General features: G+C 43.1%; 1 protein-coding gene across 11 annotated transcripts in view; it reads left to right on the top strand.

Annotated features, from left to right (window-relative positions):
• LOC111271952 (uncharacterized) overlaps window positions 1–21,815 on the top strand; it is a 42,971-nt gene extending 21,156 nt beyond the window's left edge. For 4 of the 11 annotated variants that reach the window (XR_015315545.1, XR_015315546.1, XR_015315548.1 and 1 more), the window contains one exon: window positions 21,014–21,253. Coding sequence is in view for 1 of the 11 variants with exons in the window: in XM_022853023.2 (XP_022708758.1) it covers window positions 21,014–21,121 (108 nt within the window). In the remaining 10 variants the exon portion in view is untranslated. Of the gene's footprint in view, window positions 1–18,662; window positions 18,883–19,141; window positions 19,344–19,592; window positions 19,909–21,013; window positions 21,254–21,356 lie in introns of those variants that run through there. The other 7 variants (XR_002687239.2, XR_002687238.2, XR_015315547.1 and 4 more) reach the window with 7 other exon arrangements.
• The last annotated feature ends 324 nt before the right edge of the window (window positions 21,816–22,139 follow it).

Below are 22,139 nucleotides of genomic sequence, written 5' to 3' on the forward strand. Positions count from 1 at the left end.
ATTACTAGCTCAGAGAGTCGAGCTCTTCCAATGCTCCCGAGACGATTCAGGTATCAACAAATACAGACACACACACACACACACATATATATACACAGGGCATTTATCGTCGACGGCGGTAACTTCGTCTGTTTTGCGCAGACCACTGATAAGAACAACCTTATGCCTCCGCTCAAATTTTTGACATCCTAACAACACGTTAGCACGGAGCCGAGGTAGATGGACATCGCATATCGGCCGTCGAACATTTAAAAGATGGTTATATTCTATTCGAAAGACTTCGTTTGGTTGGACAACGCACCGTTGTAGGTAAACGCTAGGCCTAACCGCACTGGTATTGGCAGCTCATGATGGGCTGACGACAAGCGACTATTGAAGCTGGTTTGCCCATTGTGCCGGCGAGCCCTTATTAACTACTTGTAGGAAAAAAGATCTGCGATCTGACGTGATGGGGACAGGGATACGTTAGTTGAATCGAATGTTGAGCCGGTAATTTAGCCAATTATGAAGAAAGCATCACTTAGTTATAAATCAGCTGGAGTGCAAGCAGAGAGTCAAATTGTTTTATAGCTATATATTACCAGATATGTATAAGACTGATAAACGCATTAAATTGCTTGAAGTTAATTTAGTACGTCCTGTTATGTCAACGTACGTGGTGGAATACTTTTAGTTGTTGATTTTTAATTAAAACAGGAACTTCAGATACGTGTTAACGCAAATATTTCGTTGAAATTTTCAATAAAACGTGGTAGTTAATAACATAGGTAAAGATGAACGCGGGTGTATACGACACGCCCTTTGTATTTTGAAACATTTTATTAAAGTTAAAAAAACACAACTGTGTGTGCATAACAGTTACTGAGGATCGTTATGACCATTGATTGCGATTTTTCTTTCGGAATTGTCGTAAGTGAAATAACGGTCAGCTTGTGCTTAGCTAAATTTTAGCTCACCCATTACCACATCTTTAGCTCACACATTAGCTGTACATCCTAAATATATTTTTATTTATGCAATTTATTTACCTCTAGCCCATACCTACTATAAAACATATTTTTTTCGCTTTTGAGAACCTATACAGTACATATTATATATATATATATATATATACATTCGTGCGTATAGCGTTTTAAGAAATAGCTTTTTTTAGGTAAAGGTTATACCTCGTATTACCGTCAAACCTGCAAGGTGCCATGGTGTTAGTATTAAGGTGACAACCTTATAGTTTTAGCTTCCCAAAGCAACTGCTAAACGTTAAATCTGCAACCATGAGTGACTGTTTCAACTTGAGTCAGAAGGCCTCTCTAGCTATCAAGATTACTCGGTCAATGTAACATCTGCACCTATAACCAGCAAACAAAATACTTTCAACTTGGGCACGCAATCTACTTAAGCTCAAGTATGATGCCCGGTCGGTTACGTCAGACTGAGAGCGGATCACTGCCTCATCCTGCATCGTTCCTTCCTGTCGTAAGACCCCCATCACGACGCGACAAAAAACGTTTGACGCGGTCGCCCTTGGCCGGATCAGTCGGCGAGCATCGTTGCTAGACAGTGGCCTGACCCATGTTTCGTGCACAGATAGAACACAAACATTAGGGGATGTGCACTGTTTCTATGATTCCCACTGCCTGCAATGCAGATCGCTCCCTGTCGCTCCAACCGTTTGCCCACATCTTCATACGTAGGTGACCGTGATGTTTGGTCATAAAGCCATTATTGTTGTTATGGCTGGAGGAGAAAACGCGAGCAGTAGATAGACGAGAATGAAAGGCTTCGAGGCCTGAGAAAGGCCAGGGAACCCGCCTGAGAGCGAGATCAACCTCAGCAAGATCCTTCTCTATCGCTCTAGGCTTATTCAGTTATTCGACTTTTTCTAGACTTTCCTCTCGTTCTCCAGCAATCACTCTGGGTTTTCATTTTACATGGGGATTGTCGCAGTCGCGTGCCATCATCCGCAGCGAGTGAGTTTAGCGAAAGAGCGGAAAAGTTTGAAAATAGTCGTTGGCTGTATTACCTGCCAGATTTCATGCGATAACTAATGAGCACACGGGTCGCATAAAACGCCAGTTGTGGTTGATGCCCGTTAATGATTTCATTGTACTATTTGGAGTTTGAGTGGTAGCTTAGCTGGTAATCGTTTACTGCTACGATAGCATTGGCTGTAAGAAAAGTTGAGGTAGTTGGATGCAACAGCATATGTTAAGCAGCACGCGAAGCTGCGGGTGAAGACATCCATTAAGACAACTAAGAGGGCATAAAACGCTATGCATCTACTAACTATCTTCACCTATCCAGCCATGTATATGAACATAAAAAAGTAAAAATCCCATGCAAAATAAACGTTATGTGTTTCGCTTGTCTGATTTAGTCGTCCACTACTATACGCGCTTATACCAATTTTTTTATAGCTTATCGTCCAAGAAAATAAGTGCGCTAATTTTAATATTGGTATCCGATTTAAACGCGGTACTCTCAGGACCGCAATAGTTTCACTCTATATACCTTACTGTACCCGAAATAAGCAGTCGCCAGTGGCTAGACTGGCAGCATGAATCAGCCGACGCCAGCTGACAATGAGGGACATTGTAGATTTTCGGCTTTGGAAAGATCACCCGGGCGTCCTTTTGCCGCGACGCTTATGAACGGCGCTATTCATTATTAGAACGAATAGGAGCTTTTCGGTGATTGGGTAATGATTCTCTGAAGTCACATAGAGAACCAGTGGAACCGGAGGCGTGGTTCACTTATGAACACGAACAAGGTCTCTTTGACCGTTCCGTCGTCGTTGACGGGACACGGTATAATGTTTGTTTGGGATATCTGCTTTTGTCTCTGGTGTTGGAACTGCAACTCAGACCACTATACGCATTTATTGCTCATTGGCACTACTACCATTTAAAATATTATACCTTGACATTTTGTCTAAGGGTTCTGATTTAAGATAAATTTTATCATCTAGGATTACGTCAACTGTTTTTGACGCGCCTTTGAAGATATTTTCACTAACGTAAATGAGTCACTCTGTTATCTACCGCATTTATGGTTACCTTTGTTATTCCTGTTATAAATGCCATATGAAGGAAAAGAGATTTGCTGTCCAAGATGGCGCTGGTAACCACGACAATTTGGCGTTGATTTTTGATTCATTGTATATACCTGGGTAGCTTTTTTATCACATTTGACCGCTTAAGTCGAGTAAATAATTTCTTAAGGTTTGCATAGAACTCTTAATGTTTTCGAATGATACTAGGCTTAATTAAGGCTGAGCGGCTTCGCGTGTCTGATCTTAATCTAAACTTGGGTTAGGTTACGCTACATGTGTTAAATAATGTTTTCATTTCTACGGACGGTACTTTTTAAGCATTGCTTTGAACAGTTAGCTTCTAGCACAAAACAAAATATGCCTACGCCCGAATTTGAATCCAGGCGATCACGTACCGCTGAACTACATATATATTACTGTATTACTAACAGGCAAACAAATGGATTATAGTTGCAGTAAGCTGCATAGGAACTTCGCCCAGGATAGATGCTAAAATTACACACCGTACAAGAAAATCGCGTTACCAATAGTTATTACAACCATTTATCTTATAGTTTACAGACCTCAACTTATCATGTACTTCTAGTGTAGTTACGCAACGCTCCAATAGGTACGGCGATCGCTTTGCCCAGATCTTCCAGGCTGGCGGCTTATTGCAGGATCTCAGAGGTATAGAGAGCTCTCTGTTGCAGTGACCTTGGGCTACAAACAGTTCTCCTCTACCCCCTGTTTCTCCTTGTCTCTCTGTAGTTTAGATAACGTATGCCCTTTCTAGCTGTCCTTTAGTGCTGATCATGGCGCTGCTCTAGTGCCTGACTCTTTGTCTGGGCACCGTTTCCTCTTAAAGATGGCAATAGTACCAGTAGCTCAAGCGGGAGCAACAGCTGTGGTAGCAGCTATGAGCAGATGTACCTGTGCATTATTTACGTTTGCCGTCTTTGCCTCTTTCTTGCCATGCCTTTGAGTGGGTTGGTCGTTTGCCTTTTTTTGTCTTTTGACAAACAGAATAGATTTAGTTAGGCGAACTGGAACAGAGTCCGAGACGGTAAAAAGTAAGTTTTACAACGGGTACACAGGCACACGCAGTCGTAAAAATGGATACAGAAACAGCCGATGATTGGATACGCGCATTGACGTATAGAGATGTGTTGTGAGGTCCTGATATGCGAGGCTTCTAAAGTGTTCCTCTGGAGACTTCTTACCAAGGGCCTCCGAAGTCCTCAAACGAAGCACCTAAATTAGGCTTTGCTTTTATAAAAAGAAAACATCGAAAGATAGCACCTGTGTTAGGGAACGGCGATGCCAAAGCGATAATGAGGAACCGGGAACCGATCGTATTCTAGAGCTCAGCTCCGGAGCTACCTTGTTGTAAGGTTCTCCTAGCATAGTAACCGAGGTGTCAAGGTCTAGCGGTGTTAGACGCCGTTAACTTAGCTGGACACGAGAGCACTTACTGGCATGCGCTTTGCAACCATATCTGCTATCTTCTAGACACTTCATTAGTATACTGCATCAGTCGTACAGGATCTTTCCGGGCTATGCGATTAGGACGTAGTGCAAGCATACGAGCTTGTGCTCGGCGATGAATATTCGTTGCAGTTCTTTAGCTTTTGCAGTTGATTATCGTGAGGGAAGCCCTGAAGAAATGGGATCTTCGTATGGCTGACTTTATTGGGATGTTCATGATAGGCAATTACGGATGTTTCGGTGGCCGCTCTTAGAATTCCTCTTCTTAAAACCAACTCGCAAACACTTATGGACTAAGTTAATGAGCATACGTTCTTGGATGCCGTACGTGCTGTGGTTTTCATAGCGGAATCGGGCCAATGTGTGCTACCAGACTTTCGTAGTGGTAGGTAGGACAGCTTGATGGATATGCGTGCTTGCCATGAGTCCTCAGCTGCTATTCGATGAATACGTGTATCGTCTTGGCCAGCAATAGCAAAGACATCATTGCTGTTAAGGATAATAAAAATTTAATAAAGCAAAACTGTGTGAGAACAATCGAATTTCGACGACCGAAAAAAAATAGTCCTGGACTGTCCGGTGGGTGCGGCCTGAATTTCGCACGAAAGAAGATCGAGAATCACATAGAATCCCTTTTCAACTGGCTGATTTTTTATGCCTATTGAGTTAGTAGAGCGGATAGTCAGATCTTTGTGCTTTAGCCAGAGAAAGGGCGTTCATTGTTATCCATAATACACAGGTGGAGTTTGCTTGTCGAGTAGTTTTAGGGAATTCTGAGAAGCTGATTTGAGCTATGAGCGAGCTGCTATGCTTGATTTGAATTGTTCCCAATAAGATCGATAGGCGAGTTAGATACATAATAGATGCAGAATTATAGAGTTGAGTGAGTACTGGCGGTCTTTATTTTTTACCCAAAAAAAGAAAAAAACATAAAAAAAAAAGGAAACTTCTTATGAAAATAGCCATCTAAAGAACTATAACATTGTATTATTTATAAATATACAAATGATATTATAAAAACGCTGTATGATTAAATCTGCTAGAGATTTGCGATGTAAAATCTACTAGTAACGATACGAATTTTCCGGCGTTCCAGCACACATATATCTTAGTTAACAATGTTATCACATGCTGCATATCATCAATTCCTCAAGGGGCAGTACTAAACAAGATCGGTATGTATTTGCTCTTTTGAGACTTTTCTTAACGCATATTTCATCGTTGGCCAACTTGTTCGTAAGTGCTTAACGTCAATCTATCTTTGCCTAACGTCACGCCCGCCGATGCTCCGATTAAGCAGGAATCACAGCTGTAGCAGGAGCAGAGAGTTCTCTCGCTTTTTCCTTTTCGTTTTTCTGTCCTTAAAAGCCTAACACCGGATCGCTAGTTGGATCTTGGTCCACTCGGACCCTTTGGACGATCTGGACGGGCGCGCGATCTTGAATAAGACGATTCGAGTGAATTTAGACGTCAACCTGATCGGACGAACGGAAGACGTCGTGAACGGTGCACCCATGCAAACTATCCTTTTATATACGTATATAGTATAGTCAATCGCTTCCCATGGGAAGAAACTTAAGGCAAGCACGACAGTAGCCTGATAGGCCGAAGCTCCGTTCAGCCACTCGGTATCGTACTATCATCGGTGCCGATGCTTGAACAGCGTTTCTGCCGAAGGTGGAGTTGAAGGGAGATCTAGGAAAGCACCCAGACCTCCCTCCCCGGGCCTCGATGTCTCATGCGTTAAACTACAGGGGCGAAACGAGACGGAAAAAGCGAGAAAGAAAAATAACAGAAAGGCGATAGAAAACTCTACGTAAAATGCTGTTGGTAGTCTTTTTGCTGCAGTCGCAGGCCAAGGGAAAATTGAGACCGGGAAATGCAGAGCGACCTTTAGGTGTCTATTCTTAAAAAGGGGCAGCAAAAGGGAGTTTCGACCGCTGCCTTGTAGCAGAAAAAAAAACCGGGAGACGAACTATACCCAGTTTATGGGTATAGTTGCTGGGCAGAGTAGTAACGAAGATGGACGAGATGAATAGAAAATGCGAAAAGGGCAAAGAGAGAAAGGACGCAAACGCGTGAATGCATAGGAGAGCAGAATATAGCATGGTAGGAAATAGCAGGCGATCGACAGCGCGTATGGGTACAAAGCGGACGCCGCAGACACATAATACTATCTACGTGTACATATGTACGTGTGTGTATTCGAGAAGTTCGATGGGAAATAGACACTTGGCTAGTAGACGCTTCGATGCACAACAAAGAGTAAAAGGAGCGGAAGGCGGAGATGGTAGTAAGGGGCATGTCTAAAATAGGGACGAAAAGGGCACGCGAATGGATATTTCCCGACCGTTTGGCTGCGAACCGCAGGCAGACGCCCGCATCTGCTTCTGGGGGACGCAGCGTTTTAACGCTTGTAATGTGCGGGTTTAGGCATTTGCAAGCTTCGACTCTGGGCCGAGGCTGTCGAAAGAACGAGCCGAAAAAATCGAACGAACGAATCGATCGTTGCCTTGTTCGACCGTCAGCGCGTGAAACTCGTGGTTGGGGCCCAAATGGACCATTACCTCTAAGCCAAGCACATGCAATGTGCAGTATGCGGCGTGCACGTACAGTCTAGTACAAGCTATACGAGAGGCGTCCACAACGAGGCCGCCGCAGCCACCTTCTGCGATCCGCAGTGGCCAAAGACACAAAATACATGGACGTGTATGAAATGCGCATGAAGGTCCACGTTTCGTTTTCGTCCTTGACGTGGGCTTAATAATGCTAAATAGGAAAAATTAGAAAGAATTATAAACAATTATTTAAAAAATGATGCGTATCCGCTCGCGTTAGGCAAGAACGATTTATGTGGAAATTACGTGATACAGGGTTAGATATTGTCGACACTATCTATTATTCGATCGGTTTCGAGTAGCCATCAGAACTATATATCTTGCTGAACATAGTGGTAAACAAACAGTCAGCGCGTGACCGCGACTTTAGGGCCTTGATGTGCAATGATGAAGTGCAACATAGAGAATGAGTATTGGTGTCCTATGCAGCGAAAAAAGGTAACATCAGATTCTCGATTGCTCGAGTATAACCATTCGATTATACTAGAGAAAATATATCTACTACTCTACCCGAAGTGATAGCAGCATCCAAAGACAAAACACGTACGCGCTGTTTTTAAAGTTCAAGAAATCTACTTAACATTAAAGGATATGTCTGCCCGAAGGCGTAGGCAGGTCTGTTTACCATTCTATTATACAGCAAGAGCTTCCAGTGTTATAGGAGCTGCTCACCTCGTTTTTATGTTGTTCTTCAATCAGCTAGGGGTGAATGTCCTGTCCTCAAAAACTATTTTTTATACATGTTTAAGCTAGAGATTGTTTGCGGCCTGTTTTTTTTATATTTTCTTAAAGAATCCCTTGTAAATGCTCGAACAACTAAATATGTATTGGCTTTGACTGGTCAACAACTGATTTAATGTATTTAACATACAACGATTCAAGCATACATCCTACAGACTTTTCTGCAACGTTTTCATAACACATTTCACTCTGTCTTTCTGTTCGTCTCTTTTTTATAGTACACTTGCGCAAGGACCCTTGATGTACCTCTTCAGTAAAACCCGTTCAAGAATCAGGCCTCAATACCATTTCCAAAAACACTAATTGTAATCCCCATGGATATACGTCACTACGCTTCATCCTTTTCAATCTGTTTTGTCTTGGCGTCGCTTTCCTTTGGTTCGGCAGCGCCCATCCTCACTGCCCCAATCAAGCAATCATTTCTTTGAAGACGCGCGCCAAGGAACTTCAGCGAGCTAGCTTTATTCCTGCGGGAAAGCCAACTCTGTCATTCATCATAATAGTGGGGGAACGACCGTCCATCTGTTTGGTTTCTCCTCCGCTGCAGTCCATAGCAATAGCCGTACTGTTAGTTATGGCGAAGGTAGTCTCAGCAATGGGGCGACTCGCAAGGGCTTGCCAGGCGCTCTTCTGTCCCTGGCCCTGTTGGACCTCTTAGAACTAGTCCGACAGACCATTCACTGCTCATCTACCAACCAGCGAGTTCTGAGCCGCTCACAATGATGATAGGAACATTGAAGCCAAGACTGACAACCAGTTGGCTGCCCGTTGATGTTCATTTATTCGCCAGCGAATCCTTTATTACGCAATTCTCCTTGGTTTGATTTGAATTGCTTGGGGTCTTCGACCCCGATTTTTTCCTAGAAACGGAAATCGCGTTGCGTCATATATCCCTATCTTTTTGGTCTGGACCTCGGTAGTCCCGAGTCCGACGCAGCGTACACGTCTCCTATGGGGACGCCCAGGAAAGCCCTGCCGTCACTCCTTCCGGTCGGAACGTTTCATCTATGCGAGACCCTGTGGGTTTCAAGCTATCTTGTGTCATCCTTCCTTGGGTGGCAGGATGCCACAGTGAGTGGTGTGCGCTTTGAAGGGGTGAAAAGATCCTTTTCAGGAAGAGCCCCCAGTCATGCTGAGCTTATCCTCTTATATAATGTATCTCGTGGCAACTTTTAGTGCTGCATCGATAGCAGCCCTTGCACGAGAGCAAATACAGGCCGGCAGACCATACGCTTATAGGATTCGTTGCATCCAAGAAGATATGCGCACGTTATAAAATCTTAATTACAATTTACGGATTAGTGGAAAAAGAATGGCACTAGAATATTAAGCAAACATGAACCTTTATATTACAGAATATCTTTGTACTTTTTCCGTCAAATGGGTGGAATTTGAAGAGTCAAAGATTGCGTAAAGGATCATGCATCACACGTGAAATAATCTGCTCGTTACACCACGCGTCACTGCACTTCCGACCTTGACATATATATATGTACTCTTTGAACACTTATAATAAAGATCTGGTTTTTGCCTCTTTAGGTTTGTCTTTCAGATTTCGTCGATGTTTTTACAACTCGGAATGATAACGGCTATAGAAAGCTAAGCGATCAGAAGGACAGAAGAGAAATATCCATGCAGGGCATGGAAAAATAGTCAGGGTGTCGCATGGTAGGCACTGTTCATTTTCTCGTCAAAATCTCATTTACGATGATAATGTACCAGACAACGTATTTTCTAGCTAGTCGACAAGACAAACTTATGCTGTTATTGCTTGTCCTACCTCGAGACATAGGTCAAATAGGCCTTACTGCTTCCCGGCTTATGCCATTATAGAAAACGACGCTGGAAAAGCTTAGGCTCGTTACCTCGTTATACTCATTTCATGAGCTTGCCGTTACACCTTCAAGCTTTTGAAGGCCTACGTAGAAAAATGTGAGTTCAAACAGTTCTATTTGCCGTACGTATCGGTTTAACTATGCCAACGCGTAACACCGATACCGGCTAAAGACGGCCCAAGACGGCTTTGCTTCTGTTGTACTGTAGTGACTGAAGGGTTACCCCTTCGGGATTCCCGGTGTCGGCAGACTAAAATTTGAAGAACCATAAGGAAACGACAATAAGTACTCACAAGGAGCTCTGTCTGAAATGCAAGTCTTCTGTATGCCGTAGGCCAGTGCAATGACGTCAGCATTGCCTTTTGCTTTACGGTCTTCCCTGTTCCGTTACGTTCGCCCATGCAAATGCCCTTGCTGGCAATAAAAGCCAGCTGTCTCGATGCTACGCGCTGAGGCCAAGGTTACAGGAAGGCTAATATGGTTGCTATTGCAGATATGCATTGGAGGCATGCCACCTTGGCAAAACACAGCGAAGACCTGCACATTTCTTTGTACATTTGCCCATTGTGCGGAGCATCAGCAATGAAAGGGGAACTGTCACAGAGTTTATGGCCTGCCGCACAATTGAAGGCTTTGCTCACTGTACCTTTGGCCTATCGTTGTGGCGCGCTCACGTCGGCGAACTTGCCGGTGACTATGTATGCCCGTAAAATAATACACGCAAAAACGTTTTCGCGTGGGTATGGTCTTTGCACGCTTACTGCTGTCCACACTTAAAGGTAGACAATCAAGTGTCCGCATTTCCACGCTTCCACAAAGCATTAATAAACGCACGAAAATTAAATAAAGCACATAATACTCGACAGAAAGTATATATATATATATATATACTACTCCTGAGGTATTTTTCTTTCGTTACACAAATATTTCCCATACGAGTTGAACAGGAAGTCCTTTTAAGCTGATATAGATTTTTTGTTTTACTTCGTGGCTAATATGCTTAGAACGCTGCTTACATATTTCGGCTATCTCGAATAACACTCTGTTTTAAGTTAAAAAAGGTAACTAAAAGAGCGCGCAAATCTAAGCAAGATAAAAGTAAATAGCTTTTTTCATATTGTATGTCGAAGTGCATCGTTCATAAGGCCTTTAATAGATATATCTTAAATTTCGAAACTAGAAATATCTAGCTTTTTACAGGTTCTTTATACTGCCTGTTTTCTCAGTCGTGGTGGGCATGTTATGCTGCAAGCCTCTATTTTGAATCAATCTTGGAAAGTGTTCTTCATAACAATATCCAGAACTCTCCATCACTTCTGAGACATCCGCCTAGCGTTGTTTAGTACGTCCGTGTACAAATCCATCTGCTTTAAGCTGTTCTACACATTATTTCTCCTCGTAGCCGTTCAGTCAAAGGATGTCTCATACTCACCCGATGGTTCGAGACATACATGTCGGTTTCTGTGTCTGCATTCATTGAGTCCAAGCTCTGAGATACGTTTTTAGGTCTGCAGGCGTTCTGTCTGATACGTACCATCGCAACGATGACAAAGCAGGCTGCAGCTGCTTCTTAATATAAACACAGATTGAATGAGGTCGCGGTTACAATTCTTCACTTATTTCCGCCCTCATCTTGCCGTCGTAGTCCAGCAGGTCATAAGAACAAATGAAGAGCAGCGTGTCGCTTCGCGAACGATTTTCAGTACAGTGGATAGCAAGCCCCAAAGCGCAAGGGCTAGTTCCATAACGTTTCCTTTATAATCGTTGCCTACCATGTCTTCTTTTCAACTCTTGGTATCGCTTCGGCATAACGTCTTACCTATCGTGTACTATTACGAGCTTTTAAGCTCGAAGATCTGGGCTTCAGCTGACTAACTAAGATGCTAGATAACGCCGTGAATCAATGTAGCCTCAAAACGTAGCTCTCTGGAGCCCAATTTGCGTGTTGGACTAAACTTTTTCGACTTGTAGATAGCTGCCAAGGCGTCCCGGCCAAATCGTGCTTTAGTATAGCGTTTGTACGAAAGGCCTTTCTGACCACAAGGCCTGACTGTGCCACGAACAGCAGCAGGTTTGCGCATTATCTTTCAACATTTCTAGATACCACTACTGTTATGCATGGTTTCTACTCTGCATATAGGACAGGTAGACAAACACGTTACGCACGAAGTAAAAACCCGCTGACGTGGCGTTTTTATTGTGACTCTATTGCTTGGCGATTAACGGAATCCTTCGACAATATACAATAGTTTTTCCTTAAAATTTGTATCCATTTTTCTAAAGATCTTTGCTGGCCGACCAAATCAATGCCTGCCTCTCTGTTACACATTTGTATTACATAACATGTAAATTTTAGAATCCGAACATATTTATATAGTTCAATATTTAGTTAACTGTTAATAAAATAGACTATGTAGTCTGCACGATCATACGATCAGTTTGATGGGTTCGTTCATCTGTTTCTTTAGTTCGAGTTGTCGACAAGTGGTATTGAAACAAAAACGAGTATAAATATATGATCTAGATGGTGTTTAGTAAACGTATTTATAAACGATGTATACATTATGAGAAATTCGCAGATCGCGAACGAATACGATCGATACGAAGGACATACTTTATCTCCTAGCTTATAATATCTCCCCTAATAATTCAAACAGAATTGCGGAACTCTGTTCCACCTCTGAAGTTGAGGAGCTTCTCTGCAACACGGCGATTTTTTGAGTACTGCCGTTGGGGAACCTATCAGGTAACTTCACGATGAAGACATTCAACGAAATGAATCTACGTCCGGGTGTAAACCCGGACTAACCATGTATTTCTCAAGTTTAGCAAGGAAACATGTCACCCATCACGCCGTTACGCGAATAGTTTACCATCTGTTTGTCTATCGTCGAACTACTTCTCATGAATGATACATCAATTAGATATATTTACATGAAAGCACTTAAATTCAATATATTGCCTATAGACATAGAACACGAGCAAATTAAATCATTGAAATAGATATATAGCTTATCCTAAAGATGCTAACCTTTTTCTCAGTCTATTTGGATAAGGCTTGGGATGCGACTACGTACGTATGCCACTTACTGGTATAGGGGCAAGTGATTTAGTTGTTTTTTTCTCCATCTATTGCCTGGATTAGGTCTTGCGCACAGTCTCTGCTGCCACTGCTGTGGTATGAATCAAACGAGACATACCTCACTTTGGGCAAACTTCTATCTTTGTTGTTCGGTGACAACTCCGATGACTAAAACAGCAATTCCCTATAACCTTCCAAAAGTCCAGTTACTTCCAGGTGCAAAAGCAACGTAGCGGAGCATGTCAGAATGGGCTGGCCTTGTATTTTACGTCTTTGTTAGGCCTCTACTAAACACAAGGCGTGTTCCAAATTTATTATCGACTATTTGGTGCCTGAAGAAAAATCTTCGCTGTCACATGGCCGGCTGGCGTTCCCTTTTGCCAACTATTTTCGTCATCTGGGTACACGTACTCCACTTGCATCTTCACTCGTCAGATGTATCGACGTTGCTTGTATTCAGCCGCGTTGACCGCTCGGATCCGCTGCGTACACAAATGTTAACCTATGATTTCGTATCTATACGAGTTTAATAGGTCACGCAAGTCTGATAGAACTTTAGCAACAAAGGAGCGCAATGCGCATCATTAGAAAACGCATGCACACAAGCTCATTACCTCTAGATAAAGCAAACTAATAGCGAATAGTCGTTTCAAATCCTGTATTACTATTGAAATAAGAAAAGTGTTGATCCTGAAGGCTGCACTGATGGAATACCGATAAGAGATCTGACGTCAAAAGCTCGTAATATTATAGGACAACAAATAGCAACAATAGTTATATTGTTTAACTATCCGTCACGTGAGGCCGGAATGCGAGGCCTTTCGCTAAATACATACAGAACTGACCAACCAGCGAGTAAATCGTTTATGCTTTCGGTAGTCACAAAAATCATGTAACAAAACGTAAACGCAAGTAAAAACGTAAGTTTGAACAGAACGGTCAAGTCATCACACTTGTCAGGAAGTCGGTATCGTTTTGTCATCTGCGATTAATCGTGTGACATGATATTTTTACTAGGGGAAATTTTTTGTTCCAAAATCGATGAGATGACCGCTGTTCATCGCTAGCTTCAAGTTCGCAAGGATGTAGCTATCCTATAACCCGAACGTGCCGGCACGCGTATTTGATTTGTGTAGTACTCGCATCTTTATAATGCGACCAAGACGATTAACGATCTGGTAAGCTGTTGCTAGAAAATGTCTGATGCCTAATGATATCTACATCGTGTGTATGGTCGGCCCTTTCAACTATTTCATATTGCATTTGTTCCTCGAAGCCTCGATTGGCTCTTACGACTCACCCCACTGCCCGTTACGATTCAAGGTCAATCCGAGGACCCCAGTGACGCACCATATCGACGCTAGCGAAACAGTAAAGCACGATGAACCGAACGATTGGATCCAAGAATCCAACGTATCGCTTACGGCGAACAAATTGTGTGAACCTCGTTGTCGTCAATCCTGCTTAGTCAGCAAATGAATCAATTGATCATAACGCATGCTCAAACCTATCAAATCATAGGCCAATCAGGGACGGCATTATTCATCGTAGACGCGAAAACGTGTCTACGAAAACAAAGCGAAGGTTACAAAAAGACTCGACGTACACCCATTCATACAGCTAATCCATTATTTTCCCATTTATATTGTTTCTACCGATAGCTCCGCGCAGGTATCAATTTACCAACGGATCGCTAATAAGGCAATGGCGGGAAGGCGAAATCGCTTGTCTACCACCAACGACATATAAAAAAAAAAAAAAAAAAACAATAATAATCAAGCTATTTAGAACGATAGCTTCCAATTGGGGAACAATAGCTTCATTGGGCTTCCAATGAATATCTATAAATTTTACGATAAAGTCGAAGTCAGCTTGTTTGGTAGGTCTCATTTGATCTGATCACCTCTAACTGATCTCGCCATTGTTCGCGTTTGATGGAACGAAATTGTAGCTGCGCGCCCTCTATCGTCTATTCAGACAGACAGGAAGTAGTAGTTAATAATAACAAACTAATAAACTATCATTTCCAATGAACGCGAACTTTTTTGAAACACATTTTACGGAGATCGCTAGAACCGACACGCGCACACAGAGAATGTAATAGTTGACAAATCAATATTGGCAGGACACATACCCGCAGGTCCATAGGGAGAAAGTGTAGCGGTTGCTTTCGCAGACTCGATATTTAAAAATGGCTGTCGACGTCGTGTCCTAGAATGCATTCGAAAAAAAACTGTAAGACTCCTCTTAATCTATCTTTTTTTCAGTACTATGAGAGTCTATACCAGCCTAAAGAAACTGCCTACTTTGAAGGATTTCGGCTGTCTGAGACCCGGAAGGCAGTAGGCACTTCACAGCGAACTGCGACGTGGTGAAAGCACGGCTATAGAACTGGTCGGCACGAAGCGCTACATACCACTGGCGAGGATGAATGCCCCAAAGGAACGAAAGGGGCGGGATCCTACCTATTTCTTGGGCGGAGTAGTGCGAGTTCGAAGGAGAAGTGCGAGGAGAAACAGGCAGTGAGAATAGAGCACGCACTAGTGAAAACGGGGTAAGGCGATGAGACGAGCGGCCACGAGGAGCATTGCGTAGTTCGGGGCAAAGCAGATCTAGCGGTATAGCTCGTGACGGTAGTGGTGCCAGGAGAGAAACTTAATTAATTTTGAATTTTGGCGCGTGCCTGCCGTAGCCTGTGTTAGCGCCTTCATTGCAGCTTGCCCACAAGTACGACCGCTTCGCCACTTTAGAGTCGAGCGTCCGCCGTTCGGCCCACAGCGTGCGGAACAGTGGAAAAATGGACAGTGAAAAGAGTGGGCAGTAGCAGGCTGCATTTATAGAGCCCCCAAAGGCTCGTAGTAACCATAGTCAGGACGCCGCTGAATCTTCTAACCGACGAATATGGGGGCGAGGATTCGTTCGAAGAGACGGACCGACTAAGAAGATGAAAAAGAAGAAGCCGCGGCAGCAAAATCAGGGACAGCAGCCCCAAGGATAAAATAAGGATGAAGTGCACGAACAATGGTTTTTGCTTCTCGCTCGCCATTTAGTCGACGTAAGTGAAGGCTGGAGGATCGGACGGCTCTAAGGCGAACCAAGCAGGGCCTATCATGGACCATTTTCGTGGGAGTAAGCGAAGCCTGGGGTAGAGCAGGACGTTGCTGGACGACGACGACAACGACGACGAGGTCAATGTCAATAGGGGAAGGGTCGAAAGTGATGAAAAACTCTGTCGAGCAGAGAAAAACGAAAGGAAAAACGGGGAATGGTAGGGTATTCTGCAGATGAGCTTTTCTCTCTAGACACTAGCTAGATGACAGTAATGGTCGAATGGGTGAGCGTTTATCGCGAGCAACCTGGTTCTGGGTCATCGGCCTGGATGTGGACGTCGGCGATTCCGTTGCCGCGTCCAGCTGAGCAGCAGCGGCGTCACTATAATACCGAAAACAGCAAAAACCTGACGGATGAAGAGCTTCGGAGATTATCCTTATTCATTCCTTTGCTACCAATGGCACCTTTTACACCTGACTTGTCTAGCCAAGAGGTGTGTCCTTAGGCTGGCTAGTTCTAGCCACATCAATATAATGGGATTGCAGTCGTGTGAAAATCAGAGGCTGTGTGAACTACCAGATCTGAAGCAAGGTATATGTCCCTGTGTTGGAGTCTAAAGGGCATGGGGATCGACTATTGAGGTGGAGTACTTTTATCTCGACCAATGATAATATTGCTGATGCCTTTGCGGTCGCTACAGCCTTTACACGGTAGACTTTTCTAAGCCGAGATATGAGACAAGAGATAAAACCCGCTCATCGCTGGCTGACTGGACCCGCCGCTAGATTGAGCCCGTTGAGTTGACTGGATTCGCCAAACTCGGATCATAGCTACTACTCGCAGGCAGTGTTGGTGGTGATGGCGTTGTTTCGGAAGCAACCGCAGCAGCGCCGAGTGACACCTCCGTGGCTGAAGCCTACCACCTGCACAATGATCCACATCGGTCTGTATAGACGACGGGTCCGCGCACATAGAACAATGGATGAGGGTTCACGCCAGAGGAAAATGGGACAATATCCGTCGTTTCGGCAGTGATGGGATAGGCGTATTGGTAAGCAAGAGTGGAAGTAAAAAACACTTCTGTAAAAAAGGACCAGAAAATGGAGAAGGTGATTGCGGAAGTGAAGCGGGTGGTCCATTGGGAAAAAGAAGAGATGAGACTCGCTGGGCCAGCAGGTTCTTAGCTAGCCACAAACTGAATGGGGGGCAACCAGGATGCAGAGGTAAGCATTCAAGCAGCGACGAACGCTGTTTTTAAGGGCTAACCGTCGCTAGTGGCTAAACGAAAAAGGACTTTTGGCGGTAGCTCGAAGACGAAGTGAACAAGGAACGATTGTCGCGGCCCGACTACGGCACAAGGCCGAAGTGCGAAATTGGAGGTAGGCAGGTACCAAAGCTAGCGTTTGCAATAGACTCTATTTTTGGCTGTTGGTGGGGTTTGTGCTAGTTCCCTTAAGGAAGACGGCAGTTTGCTCGATCGCAACGATCGTTTAAGCGACTGTGGGCAACGGCTTTGGTTGCGACCCAGTCTTTCTGACAGAATGATGGTCCGCGTAAAGTGGGTTCCGTGAAATGCACTTGCTTTCTTTTCGGAAACGATGGCCTAGCCAGGATTTCCCCGTATTGACGTACGCGGCCTTTGCAATAATCAAAGTGTCAGCGACACTCGTCTTCGTTTTTCCAGCCTGGATTAGTTTTCTCCTCTACTTCTCGATTTCTTTAGACTTCTACCAACCTGAGAATGTTGGTCTATAGCCACCAATGAATAACGTAAAACGATCATATACTCTAGTGTATAATTTGTTGTCGATGAAATGACAAGGGTGAAATAGTAAAATTACTTTCGTTTTAAGCGGTTTTGCCTCTAAGAGAATCAATTACATTTGTTTGCTTAGATAAAATAAACATTATCAATAAATGTATCAAGTAAATTGTGATTCCGTAATTCAATTAAATTTTCATACAAATCAAAGAGGTGCTTCTGTCCTGTCGGTTGTCACGCTCTACATATAAAAAATTAATGTGTATTTTTTATTCTGCAACTATATAGATGCGAATTATTTTGACGAAAAGTTACGTAACGTTTCTCTGATATCAGCTGTCTTGCTTTTAGCGGCCAAGCTAGCTCATATCAGCCTACTCTGCGATGAAAAGTCACCAGAATGACATTGCAGTATATCGCCTTCTAGTGTTGTTCCTGGTATGGTGATCGCCTGAGAAATACTCTGAGATGCAAGGCTCAACCAAACACCTACGATACGTGAAATATACGTTCATTTTGCACTACAGACGACGAAAGAAACAGAAATTTCACAGACGTAAATATAGCCAAAAATAACATCAGATACAGGGAACTTTCGTCGCATAAACACCTCCTGTCCTACATGGCCCATCCAGCAATTACGTCCATCATGGAGAGGAAAGCAATTTTCAATAATCTACGCCTTTTTTCTCTAGAACACATTCACAGATATACAGTGAATGAACACATAGCTAACGATGCTACTGATAATCACTACATTAAGCCTTAGCGAAAGAAGGCGTATTGAATCTCTGGCTGACTACCAGAGGTTAGCTGGATTTTTCTGTGCGGGTCCACCGCACGGGCGGACCCCCAAAGCTAAAATCACACCAACTGATGAATACGAATCTGAGTCATCTTTAGTTTACACGAGACAATGGCGAATATCTAAAAACAAGCTGTAAGCAAATTTTATGATACTGTCTTTATCGCTACAACGAAACACACAATAGCAGGCCCACGCTTGCCATGAGCCTTTTAGCCCGACGGGACAGAGTCTCACTGTTATTATTGTTGCCCTTAATGTTCAACGTGACGAGGGCAACCGGAGGAAGGGTATTTCTTGTATTGCCCCTCGGATAACATATACTAGGCGGTAGCCAAATCGGTTGCTTGACGCGAAGCTCTTTCTGGCTCGAACGTTGGCTGCTATTGCTGCTCCTGTCTCGTCGTTGGTTGATAGCCAGAATGAGCTATTGCCTCAGTCAAAAACGTAGGCGTTCGACATCAGCTTTGCGGTTCGTACCGTTGAATCCTTCTTGGCTCAGAGTTTTCATTGAAAATGAGAGTTTGGTGGCTTGCTTGTGGTTATTGTCATTGTTGTTGTGCTAGAAAAGACTGTGAGATAGTGAAAATGCGTGAGCCAATGATATATAATAGCGGATGAAAATTGAAAAAGAAAGCATGCTTTGTCTGCGTATAAAGTTTTTTTTAGCAGTATATGGCATATGGCCCTTAATTCATCAATTTTTAGACTATCCAAATATGTTGTCACAGCTCTTGACCTTGCCCCTTGGTCTGTGTGTGCTGCTTTATGGAAAAAAAAAATCTGCAGCAACGCGTCCCTGCATTAGCAGTATTCTGTAGAGGCAATGTTTTGACCGGACGGGCTCCTAACAGTGTCACGACTGTGGGTAAAGCGTTGTCTGCGAATGTGACCAATCGTAAAGAACTCACCGCTTTGGAGCACAGATCTTGGGTAAAATTAACTTCTTTGTTATAACAGTCTTGCAAACTTCTACTTAAATTGTACATATATTACTTTAAACACACGTACACACAATAAGCGAATCTGTATATTCGATTTATTTTGTCTGTCGCATGTTGCATCGGCCACCACAGAGGGGCCATCGAAAACAGGGCAACGGTGGCTCAATGATAGTAATAATTAGTATTGCCTTCCCCTGCTCTTATTCTTATTATTACATCTAATAATATTTCCCATTAGTTTCGCTGATCTCATTTCACCGACTGAACCACACCCGGAGCAAGGGGAGCGTCCTCGCCGATAGCTGCTTGCAGATATAGCAACGTTGATTTGGTACAAAAAGAAGAAGTACAGGAGAAAAGCAAGGCAACGGTCTCACTCATTATCGGCAGTTACTATTTGAACAAGTTCTATTTTGTACACGCGGGTGTCTGGGATCGGCCTTCCCCTTACTTGATTTGGGTGGTCCCACGCCACGATTTTCGCGTCAACATGACGACAGCAGCAGGAGCGACGGCCGCAGCGACATATCGACAGATAGTCGACAAAAACGACGGTTGGTAGCAACAACTGACGAAAGTATAACGGACAAAGCGGACTAATGGGGTATTTACAGCTTATTGTGCAAAGTATGTTAGATACTTACATTAGTTACAGAAAAAGTGGCACCGAATCCGATAAGCAGCGTCATCTGCTAAACGCTTCGTGGTGAGGTGTGGGTATTATTTCAAGATTTAGACCCCGTTTAAAAGTATGCTGCAATTGAGATCGGTTGGGAAAGGATAAATGGGTCAATAACAGAAATAACGAATTACGTTACAAGCATTTCCTAAATATAATGCATTAGCTAATAAGGCTATCATCGAAAAAGACCTATAAAAGAAAGACCCTATGAAAAACCGACATTCCCGTGATTAGGCATAGATCAATGGATTGAGTTGGCATTTTTGGAACTTGCCTGTTTCGTCATTTGAGGCCACGGGCGAACCATTCTATTCATCTTTCGCCGGACCCTAGATTTAGGTAGTCTTATGACATAGACCGCTGAGCCTTTACAGCTGATGACCGGCATTGTTTCCTGATGCTACTGTTGTTGGCGAATTTCATCCATAGAAATTTTACGTATCATAGCAACTAATATAAAATAAAGTGGCACAGAAAGCCAACTGGGTTCAGCAATAAAAAAATCCAAGCGAACACCCGTATCCTCCAGCATGATACACGTGTAAATGGTACACGGCAGCGTTGGTACTGTACACGTTGATAGCGATTGCTTTGCCTGTTTCCAAGTTTGCTAATGATCGTCGATCTCCACGGTGTAATTTCAGCTCGGCGCAGTTCGACTATCATTGCCATACGCAATGAGCCTTTGCGATGGAACGTCGCTATACCGGTTCAGTAATTCTTCGCTTTAATTTAATCTTCTCCTGATCAATAAAGATTATTTCCTGTGATATTGGTACTCGGAACTAATGATACCACGAGACCTGTGTCACCCGGGCTTATTCCGCGCGTTCAAATGTCTTATACCCCCTTATAGCGCTGATGTTCCACGCAATATAGTACAACAGCGCCTCAAGAGACAAATGGCGATATCAAACGATAGCAACCTGTTGCGTCATTAGTCATCTTCTAAGTAGCCGTGTCCCTTTTGGTTCTAGATTGAAATTGCTGGCTTACCGATGAAGCAAAGACAACCGTGCTTCATAATGCCAACGACAGGAAACCGGCAATCAGGAACGACGAAGGCTTTCGAAGTGCTCTATTGATGGACGTCGAAGGAACTTAGAATGTGTACAAATAATACCGAAAGTCACAAAGTAAACGCATATGCTTTGAAACGTATCGAAATTGAAATATTCAAATAAAAATGCTATCTTGATCGCTATTAAATTTTCTTATATAGCTATATTTATTTAGCGCACAGAGCATACAACTAAATATATAACATTAACTGTCGTATAAGACAATAAACTTACTATTATACTTATATTATACTTGCAGACTCGCTATTACCGGCGGAAAAATAATTTCGCTAAACCAGTAAATAGGACAATTGGAACCCACAAGATCAGTAAGAATGTGGGCCAGAGACGCAGGCATCGAAAAGGGCCAAGCTGAGTATGAAATAAACTACGGTGAGGAACTTACGTAGAAAGAGAACATCCGGCATCGAAATCGAATCTATTAATGAAGTTCTCCAATGTTAATTTTTACGTTTCCGTAATTGTGTAACTCTAACGTAGTTGTCTACCCTATTTATAGACCCGTGCTAATGTAGATTCAAGATCATTTCGCAACACAGCGTACTGGAAGGCAGCCGAATACATAATCACCTCGATATAAGGCGGAAAACTCAAAATACTAAATTTTTTAATTAAATCGCTTTTTATTATGAACAGTTAATCTAACCGCTAATAAACGAAATAAAAAAATAAGTTGCCAAGAATTTTGGCCGTCATAGATGATTCGGTAATTCTTACAAGATTAAAAATGTCTGATCACGTTCTATATGTGCGCGATTCTATTTTAGTGACAGAAAAAATAAAGTAAGTTTTCTCTAGAAATAAATCAATTTAACTAAGTTGCATAGATTTATACATTTAAGGCCAGAGTAATCAGCAAACCTGTTCGATACGACGGATTTGCCATTTTTATGGTTCTGGAGTTAATGAATTGTTCTTCTTATGCATCAGTTACGCTTCATCGGCATTACAAAAAAGGCATATTACAAGAATGCTATCTTCGGTAACATACGTCATCTACGAAATGCCGTCAGTTAATTAG

The sequence above is a fragment of the Varroa jacobsoni genome, unplaced genomic scaffold (assembly GCF_002532875.2).
Source record: "Varroa jacobsoni isolate VJ856 unplaced genomic scaffold, vjacob_1.0 contig01309, whole genome shotgun sequence".
Classification (NCBI taxonomy): domain Eukaryota; kingdom Metazoa; phylum Arthropoda; class Arachnida; order Mesostigmata; family Varroidae; genus Varroa; species Varroa jacobsoni.